A 13,135-nucleotide genomic window follows, 5' to 3' on the forward strand; every position below is an offset into this window, starting at 1 on the left:
ACAGCCACCTGCATGTCCTCTCTCACCACATCCGTAAACCTTATCTTAGGCCTTTCTCTTTTCCTGTTACCTGGCAGCTTCATCCTTAGCATCTTTTTCCCAATATACTCTGCATCCCTCCTCAGCACATGTCCAAACCAATGTAATCTTGCCTCTCTGGCTTTGTCTCCAAACCTTCCAACCTGGGCTGACCCTCTAATATACTGATTCCTAATCCTGTCCATCCTAGCCACACCCAGTGCAAATCTTAACATCTTCAACTCTGCCACGTCAAGCTCTGACTCCTGCCTTTTTGTCAATGCCACTGTCTCCAACCCATATAACATAGCTGGTCTCACTACCCTCTTGTAGGCCTTCCCTTTCACTCTTACTGGTACTCGTCTGTCACAAATCACTCCTGACACTCTTTTTCACCCACTCCATCCTGCCTGTACTCTCTTCTTCACCTCTCTTCCACACTCACCATTACTCTGAACTGTTGATCCCAAGAACTTAAACTCATCCACCTTCGCCAAGTCTACTCCCTGCATCCTCACCATTCCTCTATCCTCACTCTCATTCACACACATATATTCTGTCTTAGTCCTGCTGACCTTCATTCCTCTCCTCTCTAGAGCATATCTCCACCTCTCCAGGGTCTCCTCAACCTGGTCCCTACTCTCACTACAGATCACAATGTCATCTGCAAACATCATAGTCCATGGGGCCTCCTGTCTGATCTCATCTGTTAACCTGTCCATCACCATTGCAAATAAGAAAGGGCTCAGAGCTGATCCTTGATGTAAACCTACCTCCACCTTAAATGCATCTGTCACTTCCACTGCAGACCTCACCACTGTCACACCACCCTCGTACATATCCTGTACCACTCTTACATACTTCTCTGCCACTCCTGACTTCCTCATACAATACCACAACTCTTCTCTAGGCACCCTATCATATGCTTTCTCCAAATCCACAAAGACACAATGCAACTCCTTTTGACCTTCTCTATATTTCTCCATCAACACCCTCAGAGCAAACATCACATCTGTAGTGCTTTTTCCTGGCATGAAACCATACTGCGGATCGCTAATAATCACCTCCCTTCTTAACCTAGCTTCCACTACTCTTTCCCATAACTTCAAGCTGTGACTGATCAGTTTTATCCCTCTGTAGTTACTACAGCTCTGCTCATCACCCTTATTCTTAAAAAAATAGGTACCAAAGCACTTTTTCTCTACTCCTCAGGCATCCTCTGACTTTCCAAGATTTCATTAAACAATCTGGTTAAAAACTCCACTAGTTTGTGTGTCTGATTTATAAATGTATTTTGGGTATCCAAGGGAGATGGAGCATTTACAGAAAGGAATGGATTACTAACTAACATAAAGCTGTGTAGAAAAAATATATCATACCTTTAGAACTAAAGATATCTTAATCCCCTATCCATGAAACAGACTGAGGTATTAAAGACAATAGTCTGCAAATAACACCATGACAGATATATTAATTAAATTACTAAGTTAAAACAGGTTCTGACACATATGCTGTTTTATCACCTGCTGTTGCAACACTGGCGGTCCTTAATTTTTAAAGCCTATTGTACTATGCAGTTGATTTAAGATCCATGCGTGAAATCCACAAAAACAATGTTATTTGTGGGAACAATTTAGAGGCAAACTAATTTTCATTTACAGCTGCTACAAACTACTGATCTTGATACATGCTTGCACTGAGAGCTTCTGCGAATATGAAAGCAAACAGTTTTGGAAATGTTTCTGTTTTGTTATGCTGCATGCAGACTTATGATATTAAGAACTGTATTTTCTATGCTTGTGTCAAAGTGATGAACTCTTAGCTCTGAGACTCTGCATGGCAGTGATAGATATTCTTTTGCAGGCCAAGTGCACATGAGTGCACAGTATAGTGAAACATGAATTGGTTGCGATGATGAAAGTTATCCTATCTTGAGGTGCTGTGACCTCACAGATGGTAGACAACAAACCTAGGTATATTATAGTGAGGGACTTAAAAAATAATATTAGATTTTGCTATTTTAAATGAAAGTAGAATATAACAAAAAATAAATGTCCTAAACTTCTCTATATAAACATCCTAAACTTGTCTATACAGAGTCAAAAAATAATACCTCTATAAAGAACCATTTAGTACTGAGTGCTGTTGTAGGTGATGCCTCTATTTGATGTTCAATCATTTTAAGTGCAGTTTTTAAAGTTACTCTTTATAAAAGAATTGCCACTTTGTGTTACTTCAGTAGACATTCCCAATGATAAAATCTTTTCTGTCTTTGTTGTTGTTTTGATGTTGTCCTCCAAAGATCAGACAAACAGGATGCTTGAAGTAATTCATTTTCACAACTGTTTGCCTCCCTGCAACAGCAGCCTTACTTTATGACTGGTTCTTACTTGCTGATGTAAAAGAATACATACCAGTTAGGTAGTGGAGAGATGAGACTAAACGTGCACATCTTGATGTATGATTATTAGTTATTAATCATAATGTATTCAGTATATCAATATGAAAACAGAGGTAATCCAGAGGGCTTGAGTGAAGTCTGGTATCCCACCTGTGACCAAGAGGATGACAGGACTAACAAGAAACAGAGTATAAAGGAAAAGTCCAGATAAAATCATTTTAGCTGGTAGATCTAGGAGACTCTCTCTCTCTCTCTCTCTGATACTCGTATGCTTTATAGTCTGTTTCATTATATCAGTATGCGGTATTGAGAAGAAGGGAAGTCTGAATGAGGAGGTCAATGCTAGAATGAGAGGAGCTGCAGCCAACTGGCACAGGGGATTGGATGTGATGCTAGTAAGAGACATGAATCTTTGAGACTTCATTGCTGACCTCTTCAATGAGTAGATGAACTCAAAGAAAGTCCCCAGCTGCTTCATGAGTGCACAAAGGGTATTCATGATATTGTCACTTGGTACTAAAATCTGCTGGAAATGTTAATGCAGGTGATGGGTTATTTTGGAAACGGTAGCAGCACTCAGTCTCTGGGCCATGCTAGGACAAAATATTCAAGAAGTTGCAGTAGTGGAATTGTACATTTGGAAGTTTGCACCCTCCTTTTAGTCTTAAAAGCCACTCTTTATCAACATAAGTCAGAGCCTTGACAATAACGTAACAGAATTGACACCTGGTGCAGTCACCTGATCTTCCTGTCCATTGTCCTACATCAATGACATCATAACTGTTCCTTTTCCAAAAAACAGCACCTGGGGTAAGTGCTCCTCCAAAACACCACCATGTCTTTACTCTCCAAGGTCACTTACATCCCAGTCTAGTATACGTGTGTACATCATCATCAACCCCCTTCTCCCATTTTCTATATGGGGTTGGAGGTGTCTTGTCAACTGCCCCCATCTCTCTGCCGCTTCAGTGCCGCTCTCCTACCTTCTTTGCCACTCATGCTTGAGTCTCAGAGGTCTTCTCTCACACAATCCATCCACCTCCTTGCTGTGGATGCCCTTGCTTCTTCTAATTTCTTTACCAGGTTATCGTCTGCTTTTCTGCATGTGTTCAAACCACGTTGCATGAATCTGTTTTCTTTGATCTTTTCTGCAATTGGAGCTACTTTGGCTTCTGCTCTGATGTAATAATTTCATCTGTCCTGCAGCGTGCATCTTAACACCTGTCTCAGGCACTTTATCTTATTCACCTCTAACTTCCTCAACTGCTTTGCCTTTACAGCCCAGGTTTCTGTACCAGTATTGTTTGCACCACTGTTTTGTACACCTTACTTTTTAGGTTCTTTAGCATTCTTCGTTCATACACTACCCTTGACACTCTGTGCCAGTTGGCTGCAGCCCCTCTGATTTTAGCTTTGATCTTCTCATTCAGACTTCCCTTCTCCTCATCCACCCCTCCCAGATACTGCAAGCTGTTAATCTGTTCCACTATCTTCCCTTCTATTTCAATTCTCAGCTTCTTCTGATTTCCCCCATTTGCTGCCATTTCAACTGTTTTGTCAGTATTTAGTTTCATCCCATGTGTCTTCAGCTTTGCATTCCATTCCCCTGTCCTTTTCTGACATTTTTGCCCAGAGCCTTCCTGTAATGCCACATCATCTGCATACAGCAGCTTTTTTGATTTGTTCTCTCTGATTTGTTTGCTAAGGTGGTCCATCACCTGTATAAACAGCAGTGGGCACAACCACTCTCACTGAGAACTACTCTGCAACACTGAACACTGTTCATACTTGAGTCATTGAGTCCTTTTACATAGCCTGCACTAATTCTACCAATCTTTCTGGGACTTCAAACCACTGCAGGACTACCCAAATTACCTTTCATGGGACCTTGACGTGCTTTGCCAAGTCTAGGAATGCCCAGATCAGTCTTCCTCATCTCTAGTTTCTTTTCCAGTATCTGTCTCATTGCAAACACTGAGTTACTCATGCTGAATCAAAGGATCATAGGAGGTTACAAGGCTAATGGCCCTGGGGCCCTTACAAGCCTAGCCAAGAGTTTATCCCGAAAAATGAAACCTCAGTCAGTACCTGATGCTCCTGTCTATAAGGGACACAGGTGGAACCTCTGGGACAAATTTGTGGTTTCCCATTCACTCATCAAGGTTGTGTTTGAAGAGGGTCAGCAAGGTACTATGACATGTATGGGAAGTCTATTCCAGCGACAGGGCAGCCTCTGGAAGAAAAACCTGTCTCTCCAGCAGGTTTTGTTGATATTGCATATTAGATTTAGGCCTTTCAAGCGGATAATGCATGAGGAGTCAGACTTACAGCTATGGAGCATCTCTAGTAGGGCAGGGTCCTAGATTGCCTTGTAGGTGAGACACAGATTACCTCTGAGGAATCTGTACGATATCGAGTAGAGTGATAGTGATTTGAGCCTGTCCGCATAGGACAGGTGTTGGAGGCCATGGATTCTCTTTGTGAGGTATTTCTGTGGCCTTTCTATTTGCTGCAAGTGTTTGGAGAGGTACATACCAAATGGGGCATTATACTCAATTATTGGCCTAATGAGGGAGGTGTACAGAGAGGTAATAACCTCCTTTTTTACTGGATGCAATCCTTTTACTTATGAGATGAACCAGGTAAAAGGCTTTTCTGACCACTGTCACTACATGATGATCAAATGTGAGATTGTTGTCAACCTGAGTACCCGGGTCTCTCACCACAGGTTGTGTGCTTAGGTGGTTGCCATTGATGTGGTAATCGGTATGGGCCATGTTTTTGCCGAGTGGTATAATAATACATTTTTTGTATTAACTTAAGGCCATGACTTTGTCATAAGTCATTTGTTGCTGTGAGATCCTCTTGCAATATATTAACATAATGTGAGGAGTCAATGACAGCACATCTGCAAACTTGGTCAGCCACAGGCCTTTTGTCTTTGCCTGGACTACCGAGAAGTAGATGCCAAACAGTAGAGGTCCCAGGACAGATCCCTGGAGAACACCACTAGTGACAGGTCTGCTGTCAGAGGTGGAGGTGTCTATTTTGACCTTGTGTGTCCTATTGGTGAGACAGTTGGCCACTCACCTGATGAGATAGGGATTTGCACCAAGTTGTGTTAGGTTTTTGATGATGCCTGAGTGGGGGATTGTGTCAAAGGCCTTGGCCAAGTCAAAGTAAGATGCATGTACTGACTTTCCCTCATCCAGGGCCTTGGTGACAGTCTCAACTGGGTGGAGTCAAGTGCTTGGAGATTGCCTATGTCATGGTTTATGAGGTCCATAATAATATGCTCCATGGATTTACATATCAGACTTGTCAAGATAATGGGGCGATAGTTTCCAGGATCAGTAATGGCACCACCTTCGTGCAACAAGATTACAATGGCAGTTCTCCACTCTGCTGGAATGAAGCCTGTACTTAGGCTGTGGATGAATAGGGTGCTCAATGGCGAAGCTAGTTCTTGCTGGAGATGGTGCAGAATACAGCCTGGGATACTATCAGGTCCCATGGCATCTGTGTTCTTTGTCTTGGATAGGACCTTTAACACTTGATCTATGGAGATGTGAGGTGTGGGACAAGTACTGGGGATGCTGAATGGGCCTTTGGGGGGATAGGGGGTGAAGTTTGTGCTGAACCTATCTGCTAGCAGGTTGACTAAGTCAAAAGGATCAGTGTAAGTGGTACCGTTAAGTACTAATTCAGAACAAACCTGGGCTTTGCCATGGATATTCCTGATGTAACTGAAGAAGGCTTTATGGTCCTTTGATTCAGAGGCCTGTTTTAATTCAGAATTGGCTTTGGATGTTTTCACTAGTGATCTAATTTGCTTGTTGAGGCTGAGGAGGGTGTTTTCCAATTTGGAATTTGTTCCTTTTCCCATTGGACAACAGTTTCTTTCTTTTGTTGTAAAGTCTGTTGATAGAAGATGTCCACCAGACTGGTTTGTGTTTCCTTGAGGAGCAGGTTTTAGTTCTGTTGGGTATGGATGAGTCCATGCAGTTGTAAAGGTGCTTGTATACTCATTAGCGTACTGTTAATCATAATTGTCTGCATCCTCTGAGGGGAGGTGGTGGTGTGAAGCTACTGACACCCTCCTTTAGGAGGAGGCTTTTGAGAAGTTTTTCAGCCTGGTTATGGCTGGGGGGATCAGGGTTGGGTGGGATAGAAACTTCGAATGAGACAGACCGATGATCTTATCTCACCAGGGAAGAACATACTATGGGAGTGGTGCAGTGGTCACCTATGTTGGTGAGAACCTCATGTGAATCTATACTGCTCATCTCCCATCTTACTTTCCACTCTCTGCATATTCATTTATCCATCACCCTCTCCAGAACTTTCATGCAGTGTGATAGGAGTTTGATACCTCTGTACTGCTCATAGTTGTGAACGTCCCCTTGATTCTTGAACACTGGCAATGATATTCTTATTCTCTGGTCATCTGGAATATACCTTTCACTCCATACTGCTATGAATACCCTCAAGAACCATTTCTCCCCTGTTTTACCCAACATCTTTATTGTATCTCCTGTGACCTCATCTGAGCCTGCTGCTTTCCCTGACTTCACTTTTCTTAGTGCTGTTCTTACTTCTTCTTTGGTGGGCTCCTCCTCTTCTTTCATCGTGGGTTGTGCCTAAGGTAGGGGTTTTATTCATTCAGAAGCTGCTGGAAGATCTTCATCTGTCTGATTTTTGTGTCCTGTGGACTGGTGAGCAGGTTGTTGCTGTCATCCCTTATGAGTGGTGTCTTATTATCTTCTTTATGTTTCTGTCCTTGCCTTACAACCTGATGTAGTATCTTTGTGCCATCTACTGAGTCACTTTCCAGAAGCTGGTAGACTGCGTCTGATGTTTTGTTCTTTGCTACTGCAACTCTTATCTTAGCCTGCTTGTTAGCCAACCAGTATTCTGTCCTAGCCTGGTCCGTCTTTTCTGTCTTCCACTTTTTCCTGCACTCCTTTTTTAATGACTTCCTGGACTTCTGAATTCCACCAATTTCACCACCAGCTTTCCTTATCTACCTTATTTCCATATCTGACTTGGACATATATCTGTTCTGTGGTCCTCACACATGCAGTTTTAAGGCACTGCCATTCTTCTTCAGCTCCACCTGTTCATATTTTTCTTGAGGTAACTCAGCCCTGAGTAATTCAGTGAACTGTTGCACTTTCTCTCCGGTCAACTTCCAGGTCTTTAGCCCAGTCTCTGTTGACCTTAAAGCCTTCTCCAACCACTGCTTGCAACTGATTGTGGCACCCACAGGTTTATGGTGTGGGCAGACTGTGTCCATGGGGATGACTTTGCAATCATTCATTATAAGCCCACAGCCTATTCCTTACCAGAAGGATGTTTACCTTAGTTCTATGTTGGTCACTCTTGTGACTGAACTTGTGGCTGTCTCGTTCACTGAACTATGAGTTTTTTGCCATCAAACTATTAGTCAGACAGAAGTCTAGAATGATCTCTACCTCTTTATTTCTGTTGTTCCACCCATAGGCCAAGAACGTCATCATATCTTGTTCTGTCTGTCCTGATATTTGCATTCAGGTTCACCATTATCGACACCATCTCATGTTGTCCTGCTTTATCTATTTTTTTTTTGTGGCTGCTGCCTGAATGCACCTTTTTTCCTCACTATCACAAACTTGCTGTGAGACATAGGCTGAGATTATGAATACTGCCCTATAATTACACTGATGTAAATCTTAATCAGAAGATGAATAAAGCAAAGTAGAGACAGGCCCCTCACTCACTCCCCCCCCCCGGGGGGTACATTTGGACTAGACTACCTGTGCATGTCAAGCAGTGTGATACACTATCTTCCTTCAAATGGGAAGTGGATAATTGGGTGGGTATACCTAAATTCATCATGGGCTTAACTGGCTTAGCTCTCCTGGGGGGGGGGGGGGTACAGTCAAAGGTGGGTAATGGCAAGACATAATGGTCTTAAGACTGTCTTGAATTTTCATATGATATATTAAACAATTCAGAGCAGCCGTGATTACTGTTTTATACCTGTATGTGGCCACAGATCATTTACATGTACTTACATGCTTTGTGATTTTAAGAATTGCAAAACTTGTTTTGTTTTACTTTCTGGCTATAGTTAATAAGATGGTGTTTTAGTCTCCATTTAAAGAAAACTGTCATTTTTCATATTTATCAACAAGTTCCACTACTTTCTTTTAGAAAATGCCTTACATCGATGGTAAGCTTGATATTTCATATAAAAGTGAAAAATATGGGTTCATAGGAAAGTACTAGGCTAGCTGTCCTTGCGGGCCATTTTAAGCCTGGCCAGTTTCCCTTTTTATGCATGAATTTACCTGTCCCAGAGACTGGCCTTACCCATATCATGGTTGATAATAACTGGGATCATACTATAGATAATTTGAGTCGGCCCATGATTTGGACAAAGCATTTATGAGCTGCCTCTGTCCATTAGTAAAAGAGGGGACAGTTCTGGGGTAAATGTTTTATTTCCCATTCATAGATCTATGTTGAACATGAATAAGGACAGGGATGAACTTTGTTTTATGTGGATGGGGAGTCGATCCCAGTGCAGTGGTATCCTATGTGAGATTTACTAGTCCTTCCAAACTATTCTGCTGATGTTGCATAAGAGATTTAGATACCTTGACCGAGTATTTCTTATGTCATTTGACTTGCTGATGTGCAGTAAATCCATCAGTAAAGGGGTGGATGATGCCTTGTACACCAGACACAGGTCACATCTTAGCAGTCTGTAGGAAACTGAGAATAGTGGCAGGGCTTTGAGTTGGTCCATGTAGGACATGTTGTTTAGGTCTTGTATCCTTCTACTAAGGTATCTCTAAGGGCATTTCAGTTGTTGCATGTGTCTGGACAGATACACGCCAAAGGAGGCATTATACTCAATGATTAGATAGATAGATAGATAGATAGATAGATAGATAGATAGATAGATAGATGGGGCAGTCCCATTGTAAGTTTTCTGTTTCCCATCCATACATCCAAATTGCTCTTGAATATGGACAGGGATGAACTTTGTTTTACATGGATGGGGAGTCTGTTTCAGAGCAGCAGTATCCCCTGTGAGATATACCTCCAAACCACCCTGCTGAGTCAGACTTGCTGATGTGCAGTAAATCCATCATTAATGAGTCAGATGATGGCTTGTATGCCAGACACAGGTTGCCTCTTACCAGTCTGTAGGATACCGAGTATAGTGACAGGGCTTTGGGCCGGTCCATGAAGAACATGTTGTTTGGGCCTGGTAGTATACAAATAAAAGGGTGTGCACCTGTAAAGCTATAGCTGTCTGTCTTTCCGTCTGTCTATCTATTTATCTGTCAATCTCCCTGTGTATGCACATATCAGTGTGCATGCTTTAATATTGTTTGCCATTATGATGCCGGTATATCCTGTCTGGAATGTAACTTGCTTGCAACCAAGGTTGTGGCTGAGCTGTGCAGCAAACTAAATAAATAAATGGCTGAAGAAGCTATGAGGAAAGGAAATTGTGAAAGAAAATAAGCAGCTGTGTAAATCGTTCACTATTGATTACCATAAGAAAGTAAGTACCAGTAATTTAATATATGATAAGTTGCCATTGCACCAGAAGTTGCATTCTATCGTATATCGATGATATATGTATAATGGCTGCACCGTCATGCTCTCGCATTTATACTTTTATTTATTAATCTGACCTTTTTTAATTTTGCACCCAAAAGGGAGAACCTAGTTTAAGAAAGAAAATGTCATGGTTTAAAAACAAAATGCAGTTAAAGTCATCATAATTTCATTTAACTGCAGTGTTACAGTTGCTGAAATTATTTAAAACCATATAAAACATATTGCACCTTGTAAAATACACAAACTAATTTTCAGATTACATCTAGTATTTTTTTTATTTTGTAATCTATGTGCAAGTTAATTGACAAAGTAACACTGAACTAAAAATGCTGACAGATCAAACAGTAGATAGTAGATAACTTTTCTAGAATGACTGAATGAGTAAATGAATAAATGAATGAATAAATAAAAACTGTTTACATTCCCTCACTGCTATTGGCTTGCATTTGGAAAATCTTAACTGACCCAACCACATCATGTGTTCCCACTCCATAACATTTTTTAAACTACTTTTTGGACAAATAATTATTTTCTGTAGTTAACTCAAAGACATTATCATCTTCCCTTTTTTCTCTCTACAGCATCAATTGCAGCCCGGTTTCCACCCAAAAGAGGTTTTACTCCGACCAGAACTGATGGTAAGTGTCACTGTGGGAGGTATAGTAGTAAATTCATGTTTCTATGCCCTTTTCACAGTAGACATGGCCAATAAATTATTTTACTGTATAACATTAAAAGGCATTTTACAGCTCCTGTAAGCTGTAGTGACTGAAGCTACAACAAGAATAAGTTAGACAAATTATCAAGGCTTTAGCTATAAGTTCTGATGTTTCTATTTTTGCACAGTATAACTTCATTTTTAAAGCTACATGCTTGTTTCATATATTTTATTTTAGACAATGCATGAGGGTAATGTTACTCCAAATAGTCTTTAACTTTAAATGCAGAGACTCTCCTATACTAAAGGTTGTTGTTATTTAAATGGATGAAATGTTACTCCTTATGGCAATGTGCTCTGAATTTTGAAATATATTTTATTTTAATGCTGACATGTGGTAAGATATGGTAGTTTGCATAGCTTATTGGAGGAGCTTTTCATATGTGATTCACTGAATAAGACCCACTGAATTTTGGGTATTTATAACTGTCATGTTAGGGGAAATACTCCTTTCCCCAGGGTGAGGTAACATTGGAGCTTGTTGTAATAAAACAGGGGTTAGAGAGTGTTCCCATCTGCAAAAAAGGTATGTTAGGTTCTGCCCATCACTTAATACACTATGGTTTGTTCTGGTTGTTTTAGGTGAAGCATTGTTTTGTTCATTTGTAATCTGTGAACTGGTAATCTGAAAATCCCCTTGAAGAACTGTACCACAACCAAAATACTTTGCACCCTATCACCAGTGTGCTATTGTAGGCCTGCTTGAGATCAGACAGAGAAAGGCTCAACATACAATGAAGTTTTTCTGATGGCATAGATGGATAAAATCCTGACTAAGGTCCAGGCCATCCAGGTTCAGTTAGCAGCCCAGTAGCTGGACAGTACATGTTAGAAGAATGGGCATGTCTGTCCTGGGTGGGTGAGGGTATGTGTCCCAGCCATTCTGGGCTGCCTGCTCAACAAATTGATCTCTTGCAGAGGGAGGGCAGGTTCCCAAGGGTTGGGGTCAGTACAGAGATAAAATGAAAGTGGCTGTCCAAACTAATGATGATAATTAGCTTACTGGTACCTGTTTCCTGAGAATCTGCCTTTATTTGAATTTATCTTGTCAGTAGCAGGAATGGGCTCAGAACCCTGCATTTTCCTGCTTAGCTCAATTTTGCTACTGATTTTGTTCTGAGGATCCTCATTTAGGTGTCCTATTTTGTGGATTTTGCATTCACTTTCTTTGTTAATGTTTCTTGTAAATCTGTGCTGACTGCTGTCTTGTACTGAGTTTTATTTCAGACTTCTTTATTAGTTCACTTTCAGTTTATATCTGATATCCCTTACGGCTCTAAATTTCTGTGATGGTTTATTGGAGCATATTTCTGATAACAGACAGTGCTGTCAAACCATTACCAAAATTCTAACTCCTTTTGTGACATGTATACCAAGTACTTTCTCCTGGATTTGGTTCTGGAGATATCTATCTATCTATCTATCTATCTATCTATCTATCTATGTATCTATCTATCTACATTTATGTGTATCAATGTTACTGCTTTGCAGCTCCTATTTGTATGTTGAATGTATACATCAAGCTGCTGCTTTACCTCTTTATTAAGTGTGTCAGCCTAACACACAGGGTTATAGATTCATCCTCCTCCTACATTTTCCATATAGTGTTTTAAAACAGATTGATACATTACTTCCTGCTTTTTACAGCAGAGGGCACATTTCCTACTAAAGTTTTAGATGTAAAAAACAGATAATTCAGTTTTGAACAATGTATTAACTAATATGCATTCCACTAAAGTAACTAACTTGTTAAGAGTTTTTGGGATCACTTTGCAATACGTATTTTCTTATATTACTAGGCAAAACTCTACTGCTAAGATTTCTAAATGTTACAATTTACTGCTGCTGCTGGGTTCTGTATGAAATGTTAAATTGTGCTTTAATCACACATCTGTATTCTACTGTTTTTTGGCATTAAAAGAAGTCTAGTGATAAAACGTTATTTTCTTCTGCGTCAAGGGTTGAGTTATACCAACCCTGAACAAATGTTCTGTCTTAAATTTGTCATACTTCATGGAAACAGTTTCCAGTTTCCTCCAAGACTATATATTTATGTCCTCAGTGACTCTCCTGTCAGCAGAGATGACAGGAGTTTGCCTATTCTGTTCATTCCTGTTCTTTACGATAGCATTATGCTCAAAAGCTACCAAGCAAGAGTCCAGTCTATTCTCCCTGGTTAGTTTCTTCATGGGAGGGACATTCTTGGGGTTTTCTGCTACCTTGTCCAGCACAGCTAGCTGCTGTTGTTGTTATACAAGCTTTTGGTCTGTCTTCCCCTGTGTTTCCATGAGTCAATATAGTAAATCCCGCATGATAGATGACACTAGGAAGGTACACCAGAAACACAATAATTACAATGTTGTAAGGAATTAATAAAT

At 40.6% G+C, this 13,135-nt stretch overlaps 1 protein-coding gene across 4 annotated transcripts in view; it reads left to right on the forward strand.

The window, feature by feature from the left end:
• Positions 1-13,135, forward strand: part of LOC122817233 (collagen alpha-1(XIV) chain-like) — a 950,064-nt gene that overhangs the window by 646,733 nt on the left and 290,196 nt on the right. For all 4 annotated transcript variants that reach the window (XM_044090454.1, XM_044090451.1, XM_044090453.1 and 1 more), the window contains exon 23: positions 10,621-10,677. In XM_044090454.1, coding sequence (XP_043946389.1) covers positions 10,621-10,677 — 57 coding nt within the window. The remainder of the gene's footprint in view (positions 1-10,620; positions 10,678-13,135) is intronic.

The sequence above is a fragment of the Protopterus annectens genome, chromosome 12.part0 (assembly GCF_019279795.1).
Source record: "Protopterus annectens isolate FY-2018-M chromosome 12.part0, PAN1.0, whole genome shotgun sequence".
Lineage (NCBI taxonomy): Eukaryota > Metazoa > Chordata > Ceratodontiformes > Protopteridae > Protopterus > Protopterus annectens.